Source organism: Syzygium oleosum, unplaced genomic scaffold, assembly GCF_021117445.2.
Source record: "Syzygium oleosum isolate NSW1041296 unplaced genomic scaffold, Sole_v2.1 Sole_v2.04, whole genome shotgun sequence".
Lineage (NCBI taxonomy): Eukaryota > Viridiplantae > Streptophyta > Magnoliopsida > Myrtales > Myrtaceae > Syzygium > Syzygium oleosum.
The window spans coordinates 909,124-933,623 of NW_026607488.1; the positions used below are offsets into that span (position 1 = coordinate 909,124).

The window sequence follows — 24,500 nt, forward strand, 5'->3', positions numbered from 1 at the left end:
GAACGTCCGAATCTTGAAAGTAGGGTAAATCGAGAAGCCGGCAAAAATCTCAGCTAGAACATTACAATGCTGAACACAGATGAAACGCCATAACCGAGACGAGATGATGTGATAATGAATCGGCGCCGAATCTCAGATTATTCGTGAATACGAAAGTCAGCTTGTTACTTCTGACTGTGGCACTAGTCATCTCTACGCTACCAAGACATCATGCTTAAAAACTGCCTTTGCTCCCCTCCTTTCATTACAAAGTCACCCGAAATTTGTGACGAATATGTACGAGTGAAAGATACAACGGGGAGCCCGAAATTGGAGCCTGGGACTGGCCAGCTCCGTTATCCGGCGAGAGGAGTTGGTGAAGTTCAATCGATTTTCCCTTTCCGGTTTATCAAGTCGTGGTAATACAAGAGCAAGCACATCGGTTGGCCGAGAATACAGAATATGAACCAGAAGACCATATTGCCCACCTGAAATATGAATTTGGGAACACGCATTCAGGACACAAGACGAGAGGTGGGGCAAAAAAGTCGACATAAGAAAGGAAAACGATGCCGTACCATCGAGTTGTTGAACTTATTTTGAAGGTAATTGGTGATCAGCACCAGAGGAACCTGTGCAAAAGAACATGATCGGTACAATCAAGTATAATATTTCCTTTATCGACTGCTACTAAGCTCAAAAGTGCTCTTAGATAGATGACTATCCGAAATCCATCCATCCCTATGTGAAAGAGACGCTGCGATGTGCGAATTTCAGTTCTCTAAAGCATGTGTTCGATAGGGGCATGCAGAAATAGAATGAGGTTGGGTCAAGCTCTAAAGCATATCTTACCTGGAACATAATGCCAATAAATGCCCAAAACTTGAATATGTGGCAAGGGACCGCGATGCACAACTGCTCGAATCAGAATAAAAAATAGAAATTCAGTATTTCTTGCTCATGTTATGAGAATATTCTAGTCACGAATTATCACCCAGCAACAGACTTAGGTTGGGGAAAATTGCCACCGAACTATGACGTTACATTTGTGTAAATCTCAAAACCCAAAATCAAAAGAGAATAGAAACACATTATTTCTCGCTTAGGTTGTAAGAGCCTTTTATCCATGAAGTATTCTAAATAAATAGAAAAACCAGATACACTATATAGTGAAATAGCTAACAAATGAGATAATAAACACTCTGATCCCAAAAGACCTACCTCATGGAAGATGGCAGACACTAAAAAGGCAATCAGAACAGCAACTCCCTGAAATTGAAGAGAACCAAACAACAAAAAGAGATTAGAGTCTGGTCAAGAAATTGCAATGTTTTTCAGAGACCCTGAAATCAAAGCAGCAGAAGAATTCCAACCCAACCAATTGAAAGGAAAGATGAGGCGGGAAATACGTGAACATACTGCCATATGCGTATGATCAACCACTTATGGCTGTAAAGCATTTTTGACAGACAAATTGCTTATCGAGAGAAACTAAGTTGATAAGAGCCTATATTGCATATACTCATTAAATTCGGACAAACAAAGACCAACAGGATAGATTGGCCACCAGATGGGTTCCGTTTTCACTGTCTTATGAGTTCATTGTAGCATTCATATTGAGAATGTGAAGAAAGCCTATTTTTTTTTTTGGCCATAGAAGAACACCTAATTAGGAGAGTGATCCCTGAACAGAGAGTATCATTCATATAAGGAATCTTGACATATAAGAGAAATAATTTTGCAGACAATTCCTGAATAACGTGATGCAGAGAAAATTTAATTGAATCTTGGAAATTGGAATCCCTGAGGGGATCAAACATGCACTAGAGCGGGCATTTAAGATTATTATTTCTACATAAAAGCCTGTTGAAGGTCATTGTTGCAGAGACTAATATATAACAGATATTTTAGAAGTACTAAGGTAAAGAAAGAATAAGGGATAATGACGTAAGCAGTCCTCAAACTTTGGCTCAATGTGCAATTTGGTCCCTGAACTTTTAATTTGTTCAATGTAGTCCCTGAACTTTAGCTTAATGTTCAATGTAGTCCATGAACTTTTAATTTGTTCAATGTGGTCCCTGAACTTTTGGTACGTGTTCAATTTAGTCCATGAACTATATGAAAATGTACAATATAGTCCCTGAACTTAATTATGGAAAGACTACATTGAACATTTTTATAAAGTTCAGGGACCACATTGAACAAATTAAAAGTTTAGGGACCACATTGAACATTGGGTTAAAGTTCATGGACTACCAGGGACCAAATTGCACATCGACTCAAAGTTCAGGGACTGTTTGTGTCATTTTCCCAAAGAATAATTCATTTTTGTCTTATATCCCAAATTAATTGAGCTTCATATGCTTCATTTTTTTATTCTAGTATGCAGCAAAAGGTCAAACCTATGTGTTATGTATTGAAGGTCAACCTACTCCACTAGGATCACTAGGTACCGTCTGGACACAACACTGAAGTAATAAACGAAGCAAACATTCTAAAGCGAATAAAGGGATCAACTACCTTTGGTATCCCATTTCTCAAGCAAGGAAAATATATGTGGCGAACCATCCATTTGTGAACGGGCTGCAACAAATGAGAAATTCAATAACTAACAACCTTCATACATCAAGTTCATAACGAAATTATATGAAAAGGCTCTATTGTGCAATGAATGAACATGTGAGCAGCATCTTCTTCCCTTCTTTTGGATGAGCATAATTTTGCAATCTAGAGCAACAAAGTTTCAGAAACAGAAAAGGGAAAAAAAATAAATTTGCACAAAAAGGTATTGGCTGAAAATGATGAGGATTATACTTTTTATAGCAGATGACCTGAAGCCAAATCTTGTTCCATGATACGGAAGTCTAGAAAAATCATATACACATTGACAGTGGGCTTCTTTCCTCTTTTCTTGCATATTTTACCACCTTGTATTAGTCACTACTTGACCACAAGTTTAAAGATGCCAAACACACTATTCTGCTATCTCATTTTGAGATGGGACAACTAGAAGATTTGTGCACCATCACATTGAAACCAGAACTTCTTCAGTTCAGTTAACAGATAAAGGTTTCTCAAGTAATGGGAAGTTTCTTTTCCCCCTATAAAACTCATGGGCAGTTTTGCATGAGATGATAATATTTTGTAAGAAATCCAAGCGAAGGCCTCATTGAACTAAAACCATGCCGCAGTAATATTATTGCAGGCGGTGATGACACATTAACGGTTTTATATTTCAAGAAAGATATACGAACCAGCCAAGGCATTATTAGAGTTAAAAACATGTTACACGAGACAAATACAAGCAGAGGAACATACCATATTCCACAGTCTCCAGTACTGATAATATCCCCGAGTTCAAGAGCATGGAAGGACCACAAATAACAAATAATTGAAATCAGCAAAGGCACCAATAAAAACCCAAGAAACCTAAATATAGAAATGTGACATTACCTCCTCCACTGTTTTTGCATTCCACCAGTCTTTATAGAATTCACGGTCACCAAAACGAAGAAGTTCTGCAAGTATATTTAACCTGGAGAAACCCTTAGATATGTCTTATGTCTTGAAATCCTTTAGTAAAAATAATCAAAGAAACAAGAAAATTCTAAACCATCGTGTATCAAGAGTGCCTTTTCTTTTGCCAGCATGTACAAAGAATTCATCCATCCTCATGAGACACAAGCTTCACATTTTTCAAACGATTTGGAGACAAACTTTTACTTCTAACTTATGGATGGATCGTGGAAACGGAAAATCATCTTTGAGGAAAGAAGATAATACCAGAGGTGGAAGAAACAGTAGAACATGCAGAGCCACACATATAGATTCGGAACTGAAAGCTTCAAAACTCTCTCAATGGCATATAAAAGGTTTCCTTTCAAAGGGTGTTGTGAGTTCTGGACTATAGGATTAATATACTGCAAAAGTTACCACCAAAAACACGTCAGATCTGCAAATATATATGGAATACTCATCAAATGATGAAGGTGCTCACCTGTTCAATGATAAACCCCATGACTCCTGTGAATATTACTAACTTGACAAGTTGGCGAGCCACCCAAGCCTTTCGAACACATGAAGTGCGAGGATAGCTGAGCTGCATAGAGGTGCATCATCATAAGTAGAGTGCTTCCAAACCTCATAATTTAAGTAAGAGTTCTACCTATGTATTTGTACCACTAAAGGAGAGAACACAACATGACTAAAACAAGAGCTCTTAAAGACAACCAAATAGCATGACAAAAAAAAAAGTGGCGAGACAATCCCGATACAAAGTTAAATGCACTTGAACTAATAATGAAATATTTGGGCTAGACCAATTAATTACAGTGAGCAGTAATATGTACACTTCTGCAATGGAAAAGCCAAACACCAACCATATTAGACAGCTAAACCTTACCAGAATGAAAGACAAGAAAATGTTATCTGGTGTGAAAATTAATGAGAAACCATGCTAACGGCCATATTTCGCTCTTAAGAAGTGCAGGGCTATGGCATCTAGAAACTCAAAAATACTTGACGCCATGCAGACAGGCCTAAGAGTTAAGATAGGTCCCAGGAGCAGAACAGAGGGCCTGCTGAAGCACCTCACCTATAAGGGAAGGATTGAGAACCAGCCAGGGACCACTCAGCGCTCACTAATCTTTCCACCCAAAAATTACTTCTCGGACTCAATTGAGAAACCATAGAGTTATTCAAATAGGGCAAACCCACCGTATGCATCAGTTAGCCAATCTGTAGTTGTCTCACATTCTAGACAAGCAATTCATGACAATATAATGCTCTACAGAGAGAGAACAAATACTCAAAAGTTCAATTACCTGGTAGCACAATGTAGGAGCAACCATGAAGTACACCAAATTCTTTAAGCTAACATTGTACGGATACTCCAAATTCAAAGAATTAGGAACAACATCACCCTGACATTAAAAAAAGCATCATCAAGGCTTTCGTGAAAGATGCACTCGTCAATCAACAGATTGACATAATAACAAAACAAGGAGAGCGCCACAGAGATAAGAGTGAAAGCTGACACAATATTATAAAGCAGCTTCTGAACATGGTAGTAGATTTTGTACGTGCAAGTTTCTATCATATATAGGTCAAGTTTATTCGCATCGATCTGTTTTACAGAAAGTAGTAGCAACTCCATATAATAATAAACTGTCACCTTCTCAACCGACTTGGCAAGAGACCGCATGTCATAGTTTGTGTGAGCATATGATACCAATTTTAGCCACACAATGCAGGCAAAAAGCATCAGTGTGACACCCGATAGAACAGCGGAATCACATCTGCACAAAGTAAAGTCAGCATAACATCAGGCTCCTCCTATTATACTAGACCTGAATATATGCTGCTAAGTTGTTGATCTATCCCGATGTTATCTTGATGAAATGATGCTAATACAAGCACTTGATTGTTGAAGCACTGAGACACTCCTACCAACAACCTTTTCTAGTAGAAAATAAAAATGACTTCTTGAGTCCTGATTAAATCACTTGAAAGTTTTTGACGTCCTTAGAGATGTCAAAAGAGATACAAGACATTAGACATGTCCAAATATATTTATAGGAAGCATCAATCTGTAAAGGTGTTTTGCTTAGTTTCAGCTGCATTAACAAAATTTAAAAAATAACAATAACAAAAGAGAGAGGGGTTCCTGCTATCCACTGAAAATTGTTATCAATTTGGAACATGGTTTCTGAAAAATCCAGTAAAAAGAAATATTAAGAAACCTAGCTCAATGTCCATACTACCTACTTGCAGACAAGAGCATGCTAGGAGGAAGTTAATATGGATGTAAAACCAACCTGAGGATCACAAGAACTGGATAAAGAAGGGAGCCTGTTGTTATAATAATGTGGAGAGAGACGATAACCTGCAAGAATAAGCTAGAGTCAAAGATGAGACAAGTGTCCCATAGATTGCTTTCCAGGATTCAGCCCCCAGAAGCAACCTGAAGTACTGTTGTGCCAAGCATCAGAAGGATAAATACTGGCTAATAAAGCTAATCTCCCAATATATATCCAACATGCGAACCTCTATGAATATGGTTTCAACTTAAAAATCGATCTAAGAATGGACAGGTGGAAACAAAAGCTTAGTAACCAACAGGCTAAAGTGACCATAGCCGTAAGAATCGGCACTGCCGCAAGTGGCCCCTTGATATAATTGCCAATACTTTATAGGACTGCTTTGAATGCAAGTACAATGACAAAGAAGTCAGATCTATTAATGGACAAGGGGCACCGCAGCCTAGCATTTCCACTTCTTCAGCATATAAATTCTAGATTTTGCATGACTCAAGAATAACTTATGCCTTTTTGAAGTCCCTACTCTTATGCTGAACAAAAGTAATGTCTGCTGAGTGATGAATGAGACGCTATTTACTGGAAAATACAAGCCCGTAGTTTTGGAACTATATGTTCACATCAAGAAAGGAGAGAATTTATCTGCTGGAGATTTGTGTCCATTCCAGAAGTTTCAACATGTTGGTTTTAAGTTGCTTCCAATCTGTATCCTAGCTAGTTTTTTTTTTTTCCTTAAAGCAGCATAGCAACTTGATCAGACAAGCAGAATATTTTCCAAACGGTGCCATCAACTTACTGGCTCTGGAAGATACTTATGTTGTGCCAACTTTTCCACGGTAAAAGCAGAAAGGGGGAAAATCGGTAGAGTAAGACTGTAGAAGAGCAGAATTAGGTGATTATCAGTACATATGAAAATCAAGGTCAAGTCATTTAAACTTTAGTAGAAAAATTGAGGCAGCCAGCATATATTACCAACACATGAGAAGCGGCCAATCTCGTAAGGATCTTGAACTAAACCAGAAACCCGATTTAATTAACCATCCATACTGCAAGAGACATTAAAAGGTAACGATCCAAAATTCTGGACCCGATAGAAAAACTTGAGGATCAAAAGAAAAGGTATAAACTCAGCACGAGCTAAAAGAACCGAACAAGTATGCATCTGCATTTTTTTAACAGAATGCAACAGCTAAAAGACAAACGGATTCAATCGATTGCACGAGTCGAACCTTCATTAGGTTCTCGATGATAAGTCTGCTGTTAACCGCAACAAGCACTACTATACAGAGGTTGAAGAGACCTGCATGGCTCTGTCATAAAACATGTAGTGGAGATCAGTCGTGCACATTCTAATTTCGGGCTATACATATAGCTAAAAGCTCTGCTGACAGCGTGACGCATCATGAGCATGTGGATTTAAAATCTCGAATAGTTTCTATATTTATGACTGGACAATTGATATAGAAACCATTACTCGTTGAAAAGAAAATCGCGCTTATGCAATCTAGCAGGTAAATTACAGCGCCGAGTCTCCAGACCCAACTGGAAATGAAAATATTTGCATATGAGCTGATTTATTAGTCAACTGCAATCAGGGATCTCCCCCTGAATCGCGGAAAGCGGGAACACGGCGAAGCTGAATGAAACAATTTCCTCGACCAAAAAAAAAAAAAAATTTAAACAAAGAATCACCGAACGGTGCAGCATTGCAAATTACAGCTCGTGGAAGAAATGGCCCATCTCGCACTCTAAAGAACTGATAGCAAGCAAGTGTCGATATGAGACACCAAAAGAACGATACTTGCAAATAGTTCTGATCAAGCAGAATCTCTCCGAGCAATAACGAAGAACTTCGAATCATACCGATCTAGCAATAACTCAGACTTCCATAGCAGCAAAACTCAACCTAAAAATTAGAGTTACAGAGAGCAGATGAATCCTACACGTAAACTAAATTCATGCGCAAAGCCACTTCCGACGCTCCTGCACGGGCATTCATTCACGACGTAAAAGCAAAAGCATATCTGCGCAGTCAAACCCAATCCAAGTGAATTTGCTAGAGCACGAGCAAAGCTCACCTGCTTGAATATATTATCGGAGCTGAGAGGACTCTCCTTCACTGTCCGGTGAGCCGGAGCCGAGGGCCGACACGCGAACCTCGCCGCCACCGAATCCCGCCCCCGGCCGTCCCCTCCCAGGGCCTTCACGTCCGAATCCTTCCCGTTGCTCGCGGAATTCGACGACTCCGCCGGCCCGTCGGCACCGCCCGCGCCGCGATCCCTGCCGTCGTAGCAAGCCGATTTGGCCGCGGAGTCGTCGCCGCCGCCGCGCCGCGAATCCCCGGCCACGTCCTCAGCGGCGGCGTCGTCGGGCGCGCCCGCCTCCGATCCGGCACCGGAGGCCGCTCCGCCGCCGGCGCCGCAGCGCCTCCTGCGGAGGGAGAGGCCGGGATCGGCGTCGGCGCTGGGGGCGGGGGCGGCGGGGGCGATGGTCTGGACAGTGCCGACGCTCTCGCGGGCGTCCACGATGGCCATTGAAGGACAGCGCGGCTACGCAGCAGCACAAGGCGCGAGATTTACCCGTGGAGACTTCCGAGAGGTATGGCGGTGCGCTTGCTTGGCTGTGTGTTGTTGTGTTGTGCGGTGTGCGGTGGAGGGAGGGAGGGAGGGAGAGGGAGGGAGGGAGAGAGATGGAGAGCTCATGCGAAGTGGGGAAGAACGTGTGGGGGAAGGGAGGCGGCGGGTCTTGCCAATTTGGAAGGAAGGAAGGAAGGAAGGAAGAGAGAGAGAGAGCAGGAGGAGGAGGTAAACACCAAACGAAGGTGGTGGCGGTGGCGATGGCGATGGTGACGGTGGTGATGAGGGAAAGAGGTGAGGTTTTAGAGAGAGAGAGAGAGAGCGAGAGCGAGGAAGGTTCTTCCGGACCTGCCTGGTTCGTCAATGCTTGTGGGCTTGTTTTGTATCCATCGTCGCACACGCCAAGATCCAACTCCGGTCCGACCGGGGGAGGGGGAATTACTGGACGGGCGCCCCGAACATTTTTTACTGACTAATTGTTTCGAACGATACAGATGATCGTTATGAATGTAATGTTTCCTTCTTATGCCGATCGAGTGTGAGGCGTTGTGATACGAAAAAGATTGCGCGGGTGCGGTCATTGTGTCGCAGAAAGTGTGTCGGCTCGAGTATATACACGATGAATCCGATCCGAACCATTTAATGATGTACGAGAACGAGTGAGTTGAGCGTGGGGTTGGGTGCATGTCCGTTGCATGCAATGACATCTCGGGAGTGAAATTGGACCGCTGTGATTGACTTTATGTACGTAAGAACACAAAAGTTTTCGAACAGTTCGATGCTAGCAACAAAATGTTGGAAACCGAATTCGTCTATTTACCCCCCCGGATCTACCGATTCGTCATTCATTACATTTTACCTATCGAATGAAGTAGCAGTAGTTGTCGTGTTTCGGGCCGTTTCTTTCTTTTTTTAACTCTTACACGACGGAATCGGGCTTCTTTACCCGTCGAGTGATGCATCGCTTTCGCGCGCTTCCCGACGACGGGGAGGAGAACCTGCCTTCCAAGGATGACGGAATCGTTCGAAAGCGAACCGATGAAGCGTGTGACGTACCTCGAACGAGTAACGTCGGTATACTTTAAAAAGAGAAGTTTGAAAACAACCGATCAAGTCCTTGGAGAGCGACTCGAACCCTTTGACTTTAGACGCAAGTTGCCCCATTTTGTATTTCCTTAGGAGGTAGAGGTACGCCCCCCCCATTCAACCCGAAAGATCCCGACACGCCTAAGTAACCGCTCTTCTCGTGGTCGTACTCAACGAGAACTTAACGTGGACGCGGAAAAGTATCGAAAATGTCGTAAATCTATTATATTGGTATCAATTCAGTCCTAAACCTTTCAATTTGATCAATTTAATCCTACACCTTTTCACATTTGAGCCAATTTATATCATCTATCCAATTTAGGCTGGAAATAGCTGTGTGGATGTCGGCCATCCTACATGGACAATTTTCTAATTTTTTATTACTTTTTTTGTTTCTTTTTTTCTTTTCTTTCATTTCTTTTTTTTTTCCCAGTTGTGGGTAGGCGAGGGTCGGCCAATGACCATGCCAGCCACGAGCGAGGGCTGGGCGAGGGCCTCTGCCCCTCCCTCGCCCAGACCAGTCGAGGGTGTCGAGCCCCCGCTTAGATCCAAGCAAGGGCGTTACAGACCTTGTCGGCCAGCAAGCGAGGGTGTCGATCCTCACCTAGATTTGGACAAGGGCCTAGCGCCCTCGCCGGCACAAAGTATAAATTTTTTTTTAATAAAATATTAAAAATATAAAAAATTTATCTACGTCAGCGCCAGTCGTGCCACGTAGGATGGCCAGCATCCGCATCAGTAATTTCCAGCCTAAATTAGGCGGATGAACTAAATTGGTACCAATGTAAAAAAGGTTCATGACTAAATTGATCCAATTGAAATGTTTAGGACTGAATTGGTATTAATGTAATAAGTTAAAGGACTTTTTCATAACTTTTCCGCGCGTGAACCCTTCATAGGTTTGGAAACCAATAAACAAACGAAGGAAAAGAAGATAAGGGAATCACGTTGCTCCCATTGATCGCTGCATTGCCGTATGAAACACAAAATAAGTGTTAGAGGTCAAATTTTAATAGGGGTGATCGGTTTCCGGTTCGGTCTGGTTTCAAGGTGGAACCGGGATCCGGACCGAGAGAACCGGTTCTCAATTTTGGGAACCGCGGACCGAACCGGTTGGTTCTAAGACCGGGAACCGATCACTTAGAGTTTAGTTTTTTTTTTTTTTTTGGTTAAACACTTAAGGTTTGGTTACATTTTACTAATTTTTGTTAATGAATTTATGTCAATGAAGTTCACTTAGGGTTTAATTCACATTTTACTAATTTTTATCAATGAATTTATGATAATAAAGTTCATTTAGAGTTTAGTTCACATTTTATTAATTTTTTTAAAGAAAAAAATAAAAAATATATATATATATTAAATAGTCGGTCCGGTTCGGTCCCGGTTTGGGCGGCCCAAGTTGCTCACCCCTAAATTTCAAGGTGTGAACATGGGTCATCTGCTCTCCCATTCCTGGTCTTGTTCCGGATGATTGGGGAGGTTCCAAAGCTCTTTCCCTCACCCCCGTTTTGAAAGCTAACATGGGTTTTATATGTCTTTCCAGAAGCTCCTTCCAATAGGTTAGATAGATATTACATTGTCATCAAGAAAAAACAAAGAAGAAGGTTAGATTGCCCTTTTCAGAAGACAAAAATATGGATGGGAGATGTGTGTAACCTTCTTCTTCTGGTTGTCGTAAGATATGCGCACGGGTCGTGCTCTAGGAAGGACACCGATAGTTAAGGTCGAAGCAATCCTGCAATGCTCACGTGGTCGCATGGCATGAGCCCGATGTTGGGCTGATGCACGGGGACCGTGCAATAATCTGGAGAACAATAATGTCGTCCAATGTCGTGGTCGTCGATAATAATTTCAACAATTCATTAGCAGAAAATAAGGCTAGAGTCCTTCCCTTCAATGGTTAGACACTACTGTGCAATCCCTATAAACAAGAAACGAACGTGGTTTTGCCGCTCTTGACAAAAGCTGCATAGAACCATCCCCCATGATAAATCATCATCCCCACTTAGGTTGTAATCATTGATTGAACAAAGGGTGGTCCACGTTGCGAGAAGACAACACGTTTAAGGGTTGACCGGATCATGTGGGTTTTGACCCAATAACGACCAACCCTTATTAAAGGGCCTCAAACCGACCCAAGTTTAAACAAATGCAGGTGTCAAGCAGCGTGGAAGGCAGTAACTTGCAGAAACTGCTCCGCTTTAGTTTCCTTCAGTGAGAAGGAAAGAGAACAGAATATGCCCAAAACGTCATCCCTTCCTACCAGTCAAACCTGGCTGGCTGCCTCTGGACGCAACGCCATTCTCCTCAGACGATGGCTTTATGAAGTACCTAGGATGGTAAAACGTCGCATTCTGCCTCTCCTGCTAGAGTAAGATTGAATATGACACAAAAACACCGGTAAAGAGACATGGACTTAGAAGTTTCTGTGGCTCTCCTAACATGCGCCATAACATGAAGATCAGCAAAAGGTCTCTTGCTTCGTATCGTAAGACCTATATGCACGAGTATTCGTCCGATATTTTATATCGACAACAAGCTTAAACATTGAAGAAGGTAGGGGACAGAGTGATGCGGCCCAAAACCCGAGCACATACAGACCCTTTCTTCATACAAAGTACGGCAGACCAAAAACTCAAGCAACTCATATGGACACCGAAAGCATAGGCAGCATAAGTTTAGCAACTCATACGGACACCGAAAGCATAGACAGCATAAGTTTTGCCGCAAACTCAAATTAAAGACTCACTACTGCAAATGCAAGCTTACATGTCATATCACTCAAATATCAAAGTTCCAGTTTCAAAATTATGATGAAGGCTGTGCCTATAAGACAAGATAAGTTAAAACAAAAGCATAGCACAACGAGTTACTCTTTCACAAGATGGGTTCTCACGCTCCCTACCACCGAACGCAAAATCCTATTACAGGAGATCTGCAACATTTGCTGGCAGCTCCTCAATGACCACGTTGTAGAACCTCTGGATGTCAGACAGCATCCTCTCATCATCCTTCGTAACAAAGTTGATGGCCACACCTTTCCTTCCGAACCTTCCACCACGCCCTATGCGATGAAGATAGTTCTCGGGCTGTGTCGGCAGGTCATAATTAATAACAAGAGAGACTTGCTGCACGTCGATACCACGGGCCAAAAGATCTGTGGTGATTAGCACGCGGGATGATCCCGAGCGAAATTCACGCATGATGATGTCTCTGGTATTCTGGTCCATATCTCCATGGGTGGCTGATACAGTGTGGTCTCTGCTCCTCATTTTGTCCGTCAGCCAGTCAACTTTGCGCCTGGTGTTTACAAAGATGACACTTTGGGTAATAGCTAGAGTTTCATATAGATCACAAAGAGTCTCAAGCTTCCATTCCTCCTTATCGACATTGACATAGAACTGCTTGATACCTTCCAGAGTGAGCTCATCTCGCTTCACAAGAATCCTAACAGGTTTGTTCATAAACTTCCTCGTAATCTCGAGGGCTTCAGGTGGCATTGTGGCAGAGAATACACCAACCTGAATTTTTGATGGAAGAAGCTGGAAAATGTCGTAGATCTGAAGAACAAGATACTAATTAGAATTTTCTCACATAAGATCCGAAAAAAGAAAAGCAAAAGACCTCTGTGTCTATATCTCTATTTTTGTAAATCAAAGTTAAGCTTGGAAGAGGGAGCATGACCAAGCACGATATGATATTCCACCTTCCAATATCTCATTGTTTTTTAAATAACAGGCACAGAGATTAAACATCTGACCAAGCCAGCAGTCAAACACTTGAAATGTAAAAGCACATCCAACCAAGTAAAATATCACTCTGATGATCAATAACGAAATATATACTTCTTTGTATGGGAGTTCAATGAAAACAATACAGAGACCGTCACACAAAGATTCGGTATTGCAGGCAAATATGGTGAACAAGGAAGAAAGGGAATGGATGACAAGAGGGGAGGGGGGATGGGGTTAGCACCAGCACATTGCAGGTTCAAAATGCACCTGATCCTTGAAACCACGTGAAAGCATTTCATCTGCCTCATCTAGCACAAACATCTTGATGTGATCAGGACGAAGGGACTGTCTTCGGAGCATGTCAAATACACGTCCAGGAGTACCAACTACAACATGAACCCCACTAGAAAGGATTCGTTGGTCTTCACGAACACTGGTTCCACCAACACAAGCATGTACTTTGACACCAAGATAGTCTCCAAGAGCTCGCATGACCTTCTCAATCTGCTGTGCAAGTTCCCTAGTGGGTGCCAGAACCAAAGCCTGGCACTCCACCAAACCGTAATCAAGTTGTTGCAAAATGCCGGAGCAGAAAGTGGCTGTCTTTCCAGTTCCTGATTGAGCCTGTTGAATAACATCTAAACCTTTGCAGAATGGTACAATTCCCCTCTGCTGAATTGCTGAGGGTTTCTCAAACCCTGCAAGGAAAATATACAAAAAAAAAAAAAAATGTCAGCATTCCTATAAGTATCATGTGGAACTTGTGGCTGGAAAGATGCTGTTGCTATATATTTTAGTTTGATGCTGAAACATGCTTTTTCTTACTCTTTTAATGCAACTGTTTCTCTCCTTTGTATCTCAATCTGTGCATTGCCTGTGTGCACATCTACTGCTACTTGTCAGTTATTAATCGTTGCTTATCAAAAGCCAAAAAACAAGCAATATAGGGCACATGCAGGGATATGTTTCTTCAACAGAAAAACTCGATTGCTTAAGGAGCATGAATCCCGCTTTCTATCTCACAAAAAACTCTTCTGCTCCCTTCTAAAAAAGAAAAGCACGTGTCAGCATGACACCCCAAAAAGGCAAAAGACCCTAGCTTCAAGTCTCCTATGATGTTCAATTTACACTTTCTAAACTGCAGAACATGTTGCCGATCTGTTATCAAGGAGAATAATTACGTAAAAAGAAGACAGGAGTCAAAAGTCGCACACACCATATGCGTAAATGCCCCTCAGGAGATTCTCTTGCAAGCCCATAGCATCGAAACTCTCATACACCTCATCATAAGATGTGAAGAAATCCTCCCCATCGGCCGAAAGTCTGCAGGCACGTATTGTAAAGCACATAAGCATTCCATGATAAGCACATATCCTAAGTGACTCCGAACTAAGAAGGTAGTCTTCCTTACATCTCACTCATCTTAGCATCGTACTGACGAGAGTCGAATGCCGAACCTTCTGGGGCCACTCCTGCCATTGCTGCCGAGATACAAAAAGAAGTCAATTTACAAAAGACGAATAAAACATAAATACTAACAAAAACTCGCAGAAATTCCTGGGGAATCGCAGCAAAAGGAGAGATTTTTCGCAAGAAAGCAGCCAAAGCTCGAATCTTGACCGCCCAGAAATCAACCAAAACCCATACCCAGATGGAACCGAAACAAAAAACAGCAGAAAAGAAGAGAACCCATCCGACTCCCCAGGAAAACCAAGCACACCCACCAACCCAAAAAGCCGAAGCCGCCAGAAAAAGCAATCGACAGCCAACGGAAAGCTCAAGAAACACGCGGATCAACCGCGGACCCGGCGACCCACGGACCCAGCACGCCGGAACCCGGGAAACCGAAGCCGGCGGCGGCCCAGAGGCCGATCGAGCAACGAGGGAGGGAGGGGAGGGGGGGGGAGGAGAGAGAGAGACGGACCTGATGTCGACGGCTGCTTCGGACGGAACGGGGAGAAGAGAGGGGAGGGATCGGCCGGCCGGTCGGCGGATCGATCGATCAAGATAAGGGGAAGGCGGCCGGAGAAGCTGGCGGCGATCGGGGGCGGGGGCGGGGGCGGTGGCGGCGGCGGGTGGGGAGCTCCTCCTCAGATCTGAAGCGAGAGATGCGAAGAGACGCGAGGAGAGAGAGACGATAACGAATGCGATTAGGGACGACGGGGAAGGAGGAGAGAGAGTGAGTGGAGAGTGAAAGAGAGAGAGAAAGCGAGAGGGGGTAGGAATTTCAATTTTTTTCCATTTTCTTTTTTTATTTTCCACGTCAGGGCGAGGGGAAGAAAAGAAAGTATCGTTGGCGTGCGATGTCGTCGCCCTTCTCCCCTTCTTTTTCTTGTTTTTCCTTCCTTTTTTTTTTTTTAAAGATTTTTCTTTCCCCTTTTTGTGCATTTTTTTTTGGAATAATACTATAAACAATCCATAAATGAATATTTTCATATAATTCGATTCCTGAAGCTAAATATGGATCAAAGATTTGGAACTATATCAATAAATTAAAAGTTCATAAACTATATCAATAAATTAAAAGTTTCCGATCAAATTACACATTACCAAAGTCATGAACAATAGTAATGACTTTATCAAAAGTGATATATCTAAATTTTTCCTTCTTTTTTTTCTCACAAGTTGGAGTGGCCACTCCAAACTCAAATGATTGAGCCCACCACTACCGGGCTGAAAAGCCACCAACCTCAAAAGCCCAGACATTGTTACAACTCATTTGTTTTTTCCATAATATATATACTCTAAACTCATATGATTGAGCCCACTAGGGCTGAAAGCACCAACCTAAAGCCTATACATATATATACACTAGTATGTATATATATATGGAAATGACCACAAAAAACCTCATATTACGCTCACTGTTATCCTGAATTTTTTTTGTGACATAAAAAATTCTAAATTATGCCCATCATAACGCAGTTACTTTAAAATTTTTCTTTTAACATAAAAAACACCAAACTCGTACCTGTGTGACATATTAACCCTCATTCGTCAAGGTTCTTTAGGTGATTTTCCAGCCAAAATAATGTCGTTTTTATTTCAGTTGAGCCACGTGGGCATCATGCTAACTCTGTTTGCTTTCTGGCATCAATGTAGGCATATTTTTAACGGTTCTTATTGACGGAACTTTGATGAAGGGTAAACATGTTATACAGATACAAATTTAAGGCAAATATGTCACAATAGGTATAATTTAGGATTTTTGGTGAATTTTGCCAATATATATCAGAGAGAGATGCTATCGACACGAAGACTGCATGTGGCCCAAAAAGAAAAAAGATAGCATTGCATACTATGCTATGTTTGTTCGGAAAGCTTTTTGTGGACACATAAAAACATAGGCATTTCGCAGCACATGCAAAGAGAATCTTAAGAGCACAAACACTAGATTTCGAACGCTCAGAGTGAAAATACGACGTTATTGGACGATAGCGGAACATCGAGCACCGAGCGATATCGACTCGCTCTCGAATATGGAACGGTGAACAATTTGTTGATAAGTTTTAGACGTTTGGTAAATGCAAGAATTAGGCAAGATTTTGATTCCTACTCAAATGCCATCAAATTGAATGAATTCATGTCGCTCCTTCCTTTACTTAGCAGATTAAGCGATTTTTTCGACTAAATTTAACTTTTTGAGTTACAACCGATTAAGATCTTAATGCTGAATATATATAAATTTTTCGCACCTAATTTAGTTATCAAATTCACCCGTACAATTGAAAAGGTTCCCTTCGATTGGAAAACGAGTGTCCAAGAGCAATCTGCGCCAATACATTTCATGGCATAACCGGGTGGAAGTAAGCACCCTCTTCTCCAAACTTCGGGAGAGAAAAGAGCAGCCCACAGAAAACCCTCAATTCTAGCAAAGGTCAGGTTACTTTCTTGCCAAAGGTTAAGTAATGTTTTGATACAAAACGCAAAAGCACAGGATCTCTGAAGCAACGATATTTCCTCCAAGGGGCGGCCTTAGCACTGCAAGTTCATAGCAGAATATCAAGTCAATGAGTGTATTGTTCGTTCAGATGCATTTGCAGCGAGATGAGTGCATTGCTCGTTATATGCATTTGCAACGAAATGTGCAAAGGTGGCTCCCGAACTGGGAGATCACATCGACTAGGCCTCCATAACCCCCGACTGCAGTTACCTGAACAAGATATTAAGCCCGATAGGATTAATTGCTTAAGGATCAGAGCGTGCAGGGGGATTTTTTTCATCATTGACGTGGTAGGAAAAGATAAGATACGTTATATGTCAGATGTTGTGAGTTCTTGCAGGAGAAGCAATCAGATGATGAGGGATACTTAAGAGGAACTTACACCAGATTGATGCAGAGAAACCGAAAACACCGACTGAGGCGCACAATACATTTGAGAAAGAACCGCCCCATTCATGTCTAAACGACTGATCAAAGGTTCAGCTCCAACCTCTAATATCTGCAGTTGAGAACAATTATTTCAGCGCAATTAGGTAGGCCACTGCCATAAGACGCGGGATAAGGATTTTCAACAGGCAGGGAGTACTTCTCTCTACAGTAAGCTAGACCAATCAACCATAGCTATAACATTTTACAGAGGTACGAGGAAGATATATAGCAATGAAATTAGGGATGATTCAAGGAAATAGAAAAATCTACTAATGTTTTTAGAAAGTTACTAACGAAATAACGGAATTTACCGATATGATACTACTAACACAAATGAAAAATCACCATCACCTGCAAAATATTACTAATTGAAGAAAAAGAATCCGTGATTTCAGCTCACTATAATGTAGAATTTTCGTGAAATTACAAGTCAGAAACTGAGAAAACATTCATATGAACAAATTAGTGGAGCTCTAAATAATACTGTGTACTCTTCCAACCAAAAAAATAAATACATAATACTTTGTACTCATCCAAAAGAATGCAGTCATCTTCTTGAGAAATTCTAATAATTTCATGTGTATCGTTCTTTTGTCAGAAATTTGAACCTTTTGAAATCCAATTGTGCAGTGGTATTTTTGCTCAAGTAAATTCAGTTTGCAAGGTCAGGCAAAAGACTGAAACAAGTCCAACTGCGACAATGGTTTTCCTTTCGGATAGGATGCTTTGAGTAAACCCAGGATAACAAAGTCAAGCAAACGACTGAAGCATCGAGCAAGACAAAACCTTGTAATGCTGACTTGGAAATGAAGTTCATATAATGAGAAAGATATACAACTGTACAGGAGAAATTCTGGATATTAAATTACAAGCGACTCACCTGATTATCATCAAATAAGACATCCTGCGCAGGAGCACTGGTTGAGATTTTTGCTATGCAGTCAGAAGCAGATATACTCCAGATAGATAAATCCCGACCCCGACCACAGATCTGCATGAAAAATGAAAAGATTAGAGGGGCATGACATCAATATATGAAAATGCTACATGCCAAACACTAATTCATTACACCAATGTAAAACCTTGAGAATTTGACTAAGCCAAAGGTCAACCTCATGAAATGACCAGACAAGTACTTTACCAGACAAAAAGGATCATATGCATAACTTAATCTGACATAAATAACATCATAAAGTATCATCAAAAGTTCCAAAATTAATAATAGCCAGTATAAAGTAGGATAAGTAAAAATCCTCCATAGGTTGTAACATTTGATTACAACAACCATCGCCAAATATGAAGGCATTTATAGCAACTAAGAATACTTGCTAATATGAAACTTACCAACCAACTCTCACTTGCATCAAGAGCAAGGCAACTAACACTTGAGAAGAAACCTTTCTTACGGTCTTTGTCTGGATCAATTACTTGGACACACTTACCACTTCTGCAATCTAGCAGAAAGACTATAAGTTAGACCTGTCAAGAAGAAAAGAAAATGAAAACAATCGACCACAAGTAACATATAGAGTGCAGTAACAAAAAAATGAATAAAAATGCCAAACAGAAGCAACAAAATATAGAAAAAGGAAAGGGAGGGGGGTTCCTACCCCATATTCTTGCTGTCCCATCCTCTGAACCTGTTACAATCTGCAATAGAAGATACCTTTAGAATGCAACCAATTATTCAGGATAGGAGACTCACCAAACTTTGCAAAACTAGACCCCATAACAACCCTACAAGCAAAAAAAGGGGGGAGGGGAGGAGGGAGACTGCAACCGATATGAAGAACATCAAATAAAAAAACATATCCAACCTGACTCGAAGAGTTCCGTGCAACTATACAGTGCAGGTAGTCAGAATGCCCTTTGAAAACCATCTTTATTTGACCACACTCCTGAGAATTCCAATGAAAACGGGCTATAAAATTTGCAACAGAAATACAAAGTTGGAAATTATACAACAAAAATATGCATACCACGTCCCAACAATATGCACAAGAATCACCAGCTGCAGCATAAATGGATCCCCGCTATTCAAACAAGAGGAAGAAAAAATCAGTAGAGGGAAACATAAGGAACAAATTTCAGCACACATGTCCATATGGCGCGAAGATAAATAATCTCACACCTTAACATCTACAGCCAGGGCATTGTTCTCAGGGATTGGTGAAAGGGCACCCCAAGGACCTCTACAAGGCAATAAGGATGACAAAAGAAGTCAAAAAGGAAATCAGAGAAGGTGGAAGGCATATTTGATCTGTTAGAATAACAAATACATTTTACAAAGAATTAAAAGTCAAATCCTTGCACAGTTGAAGCGATAAGTATGCTCATGATTTTTCACATTTGTAAAATTAGTGAATCTGATGGGAACCAAGAGATGTCCAGAGTGTTTCAAGATGTGAAGTTCAACTTAAATGGCTATCTGACAGATCATACCAAGTTGATCTGGCATCAGAGAAGATTTCTCCCTGATAACTATACAATAGATATCTACGTTGGAATGAGACCGGATGATATAATGACACTATGCCCAAAAGTTTGTTCTCACCAATTTCAATGACCATTAAGATAAAACTTTGTTTTGGCACACTAATAAGCCATTTTCACAGGTAGCCATACCTACAAATATGAAGATGACTACAAATGGTTTCAGAAAATAAATCAAGGACGAAGTACACACCTACTTTGAGGATTCACCAAATCAAGTACTGGTCTTGCACTGTTTCCTGTGACATGCAAAATAAACAAAGAGTGATGTCTACATCATTGAGGATACTTAACCCTTAATTAGTAGTAGTCATTTGTTGAATCACTGAATCATCTTGTGGGACAGTGATATCCATCACAAAAAGTACCAAGAATTTGAGCAAGCAATGCCAAAAATTACCAAGAATATAATGCTAGGAAAAAGGCACTTTTGCAGTGACCTAACAAGGCTAGACGTCAGGCAAAAAGTACACATTGCCATGGAATACAAACTAATGGGACAAAACTTCCAAAAAGGATTGAAGAAGATGTGGAGATACTTGCCATATTACAGGGCTTTTTTCCTTGAATCTAGCAAAAAGGAAGTGATGGAAAAAGCAGCAAGCGTGAAATCTGTTGTAGAGGACTGAAAATGAAGTTTCCCAGTTCAGTTTAGTTCCAATTTTTCTTCTTTTTTTCTTCCATCTCAAAGTACCTTGCCAGAGGATATCTTAAATGACGCACACGTCCCCACTAAGATGCTAATTCCTAACATATATAGAAAGAGAGAAAAAACATAATCCAATATTCCTACTGATCAAGAATATCAAGCTCAACATATGTGCAGTTGCCATCCAACTCAGAAAAGTCAAGTGGTCAAATTTCCAAACAAAAACAAATTAATGAAAATGCTAAATGATTAGGCGGCTCCTTCATTTGCAGTTAAGCTCCGTGAAGCAAAAAAAGTCACATAATTACTACCTTGTGAACGTTCATGCGCCTCTGAGCTCATAATGTCTCTCCACATCCACCCCCGAATCCGTCCATCATCACCACAACTACAGGATCGCATAATATCATCAGATTCTTTCTTTAATGAACTAAGAATGCTACTCAAGTATAATACAAGGAGCTTATCCATATAAAACGAAAAGACTAGCTCTATTAAAACAAAGCAACCTCGTTCGTGATGCTAAACCCATACTGCCTAAAGAATACCCACATCTACATGTCTTCCTGCAGTCAAATGGCCTTAAGCTTGCTTACAACACCATCGAAGATTGGAGTTACCATGGCCACGTATGTAGGGTAGGCAAATTGGGTAGAATCACAGAATCTATGGGCTTGATTAGCAATGAAGAGAAGATAGAAGATCAAGTAAAAACATGAGAAGTATCAGACGGCGTGTACCTCAGTAGAAGCGAATCTTCGCCATCACCATAAAATTTGACATCATAGGCAGGTCCATCGTGCCCTTGAAGGAAACAAGCAGGTTCAGCCTCTAACACGCTGCGCAGTTTAGACCGGCGCCACAGATTGTAAAAGGAGCCTAGTCAGTTTGCCTTCTCATTTGAAACTCGTAAAAATCAGTACCTATCCGCTAGCAATCGCGCATACTCACTTTTGAGTCTTCGTGTCCCCAAAGCGCAATGACTGCCGTCTCTGAAGCACGCATAATACCATTACTTTTCGCAATTCAAAACACACAAAACGAATGTACAGAACAACAACGCAACCAGTAAGTGAAAAGCCGCAGAGTTCTCAAGACTTCAACGAACTCAACTGCCGCGAACAAATCAAAAACCTGGCCAGCATTATCCATTAAAGAATTTCACCGAGCATTCGATAAATCCCAAGCCAACATTACGAATCTCAGGAAGCAAAATTCACAATCGAACATCATACGCACGTCACATCCTCGAAAGCGCCATCACGCGTAACCGAACGTAGAAGCAGCAACCTACGAGCCTCGCCAAAGCTGGCTCGAAATCGATGAGAACGCCGCGGCGAGAGCTCGGATGAGAACTCAACGCCCCCAGCGCAAGGGGACTTACGTGATCGGACAAGCAGGAAGAGATGGAGTAGGAGGCGACGGAGCCGTCGCTGGCGGCGACGACGACGGCGTCGGGGCTAGGGTTCCGGGAGGGAGGGAAGATGGCGCGGAACACGGTGCGGGCCTGGACTTCCCTCTCCTTCAGGACGCTCTCCCGGTAGGCCTCCTCGTCCCAGCCCGTCGCGTCGCCGCACATCGTCGGCAGCTTCTTCCGGATTCTCCGAACCGCCGGAAAGTTGACTCTTTTGCGAGCTCCTGTCGAGTGTTGACCGCCGTCGAGCGTTCTGAGGTTCAGGCTTTGGTGTGGAGGGAGACAAACGGTTCCTTTTCTTCATTTTCTCTCTTTATTTCACGAAAAAATTATTAATTTTAAAAATATTTTCTCAAAATTAATTATTTTATATCGTTTGAAATGATTAACTTATTAAAAAAATTTCATTGTTGATAATAATCTACGTCTAAACATTTTAATAAACGATAAAAAAAAATTTTGTTCATTTATTTTTGTCTAATTCCCGAATTCCAATAAAATCATATCTATTAACTTCATGAATTTTACCTTAGATTTCGCATGATGATCATGATCATGCGATTAGAAAGCCTACCTCGAGCGACATTTCCCTAACCTCATTATACTTGTTTCTTTGTCAATTCAATTGCATACGGATAGCGACCGTGTTATATTTAGACTCTTCTTGACTTGTTCATCCTATTTTGGAAGTATAATTACTCACCGGTGACTTGGCCCACCCCCGATTGCATAGTAGGAAATTTAGAGAAAGCAGCATTTCAGAAGAGAGATTGATCCGCTATTCCCTTCTCTTAATTGCATCGTTGGATATTACAATTAAGGGGGAAGGGACCTCAATATATGCACACGCCCCTCATATAAATCTCTCGTCAATCTAACGGTAGAGATCTAATCTCTCTATTTACCAACTACCCTCGTCCAATCACGAGAATACTCTAAAACACCCGGTACTTCTTTGGCTTTTTGTGCTTTGAGAGCCTCCGGTGCTAGAAAAATATTCAAGACAATGATATAATAGTTACAACATTCTGTAACCTGATTCGTGGTCCCACTCAGCTCCACGTTATATTTTCACTTACTACATTCAAAGTATAATGGCGGCTAAAGTATATAATATGACGGTCATTCAAATTAGCAGTGATTCTAAATTCATCCAGTTTAAGATCAATAATGCACAAGACACCCCCACAAAAGCAACTTTCCGAGGGAGTAATGACAATTCTAGGACAGTTCAAGTGCTTCTCATGTTTCCATCTTCTCTCTTGCGTATCTTGTAAAACAGCTGATAGTACCCTTTTCTTTTCGTTTGTTGACGGAATCCGATCGATATACGATGTTCGTCGAACTGGATTTGGCTGGGGTTTTCTTGCTACTTGCTTGTTCCTTACAAGAAGTATGATGCTGGGTTTTGCAGCAAATCAAATGGGTGGCAGGAGAGCTCCGAGAGCAGCTGTTAGAATAACAGTTGAAGGTAGTCTTCCTAGTGTTTAGGAATCTATGTGGCTTTGCTGTGGAGTCTCAAGTATAAACACCGGATCCCAGATGGACGTAGCGCAGTGTAAGGAAACATAAACAGATGAAGTAAACCTGCGGTCGAAGGCCGAAAGAGATGCAAGAACAACAACCGAACTCGATACTTGTACAGATCGAGTTCCTGACCATGTGTGTGAGCACAACTTAGGCTATTTCGACTGTTTGCTGTGTAGTCTCAAGTATAAACACCGGATCCCAAATGGATGTGGCATGGCATAAGGCGACATAAACAGACGAAGTACGCCTGCGGTCGAAGGCCGAAAGAGATGCAAGAAGAACAACTGAACTCGATACTTGTGCTGATTGAGTTTATAGGGGGAGAAGGATAGTCCATACTTCAGTAACCATTTAGTTTTGTGAATTAGAAATGATTATATGAAAATATTATCCATTGCCGCGAAAAGTTTGAGGACAGACTATCATAGAGATATAAATATTATTACATCACAAATTTCACAAGTGAATGAAATTGTCATATCAGTAAAAAAAAATTGCTTATTGTCACGAAAACTATATAGAAAAATAATCATTACCTTGTACTTATGAAAATAAAAACTGTTGATTATTATTTGGCACGAAAACATTTATATATAAATTATTATTTATAATAAAATAATTTTTATTAATTAATTATTTTAAGCAATACAAACTATCGCTTTTTAAAATATATTTTTCAAGTCCTCAGTATTTTTTCGCCGAACAGCCGACAAAATCCAGTTAGATACCAAACGTACTCAAACTTGTCCGCGATGTTTCTCACGAGGAGAGAAAACGACGGCGTTTCCACGCAACCGGGAACAGTCCCCCGGGGGGGGGGGGGATTTCCCAACGGTCCAGCGTCCGCC

At 41.3% G+C, this 24,500-nt stretch overlaps 2 protein-coding genes across 2 annotated transcripts; both read right to left on the bottom strand.

Annotated features, from left to right (window-relative positions):
* Window positions 1–211: 211 nt before the first annotated feature.
* LOC115684534 (diacylglycerol O-acyltransferase 1A) lies at window positions 212–8,634 on the bottom strand. Its single transcript, XM_030609278.2, has 16 exons — window positions 7,874–8,634; window positions 7,025–7,105; window positions 6,768–6,841; window positions 6,592–6,667; window positions 5,796–5,863; window positions 5,153–5,276; window positions 4,803–4,901; window positions 3,977–4,078; window positions 3,763–3,899; window positions 3,433–3,514; window positions 3,298–3,318; window positions 2,500–2,562; window positions 1,201–1,248; window positions 832–894; window positions 558–611; window positions 212–467 (listed from the first exon to the last, which is right to left on the bottom strand). Exons 1-16 carry the CDS (start codon window positions 8,327–8,329, stop codon window positions 363–365), a joined length of 1,653 nt encoding a protein of 550 aa, XP_030465138.2. The 5' UTR covers window positions 8,330–8,634; the 3' UTR covers window positions 212–362.
* Window positions 8,635–12,212: 3,578 nt separating this feature from the next.
* LOC115684535 (ATP-dependent RNA helicase DBP5-like) lies at window positions 12,213–22,395 on the bottom strand. The gene is made up of 20 exons (XM_056310721.1): window positions 22,093–22,395; window positions 21,660–21,700; window positions 21,449–21,547; window positions 21,020–21,096; window positions 20,253–20,298; window positions 19,698–19,758; window positions 19,546–19,599; window positions 19,384–19,464; window positions 19,177–19,216; window positions 18,911–19,020; window positions 18,447–18,557; window positions 17,520–17,636; window positions 17,272–17,347; window positions 17,115–17,175; window positions 16,912–16,964; window positions 15,119–15,280; window positions 14,606–14,675; window positions 14,411–14,517; window positions 13,462–13,892; window positions 12,213–13,020 (listed from the first exon to the last, which is right to left on the bottom strand). The coding sequence occupies exons 1-20, from the start codon at window positions 22,285–22,287 to the stop codon at window positions 12,385–12,387; spliced, it is 2,628 nt and encodes an 875-aa protein (XP_056166696.1). The 5' UTR covers window positions 22,288–22,395; the 3' UTR covers window positions 12,213–12,384.
* Between the last annotated feature and the right edge of the window lie 2,105 nt (window positions 22,396–24,500).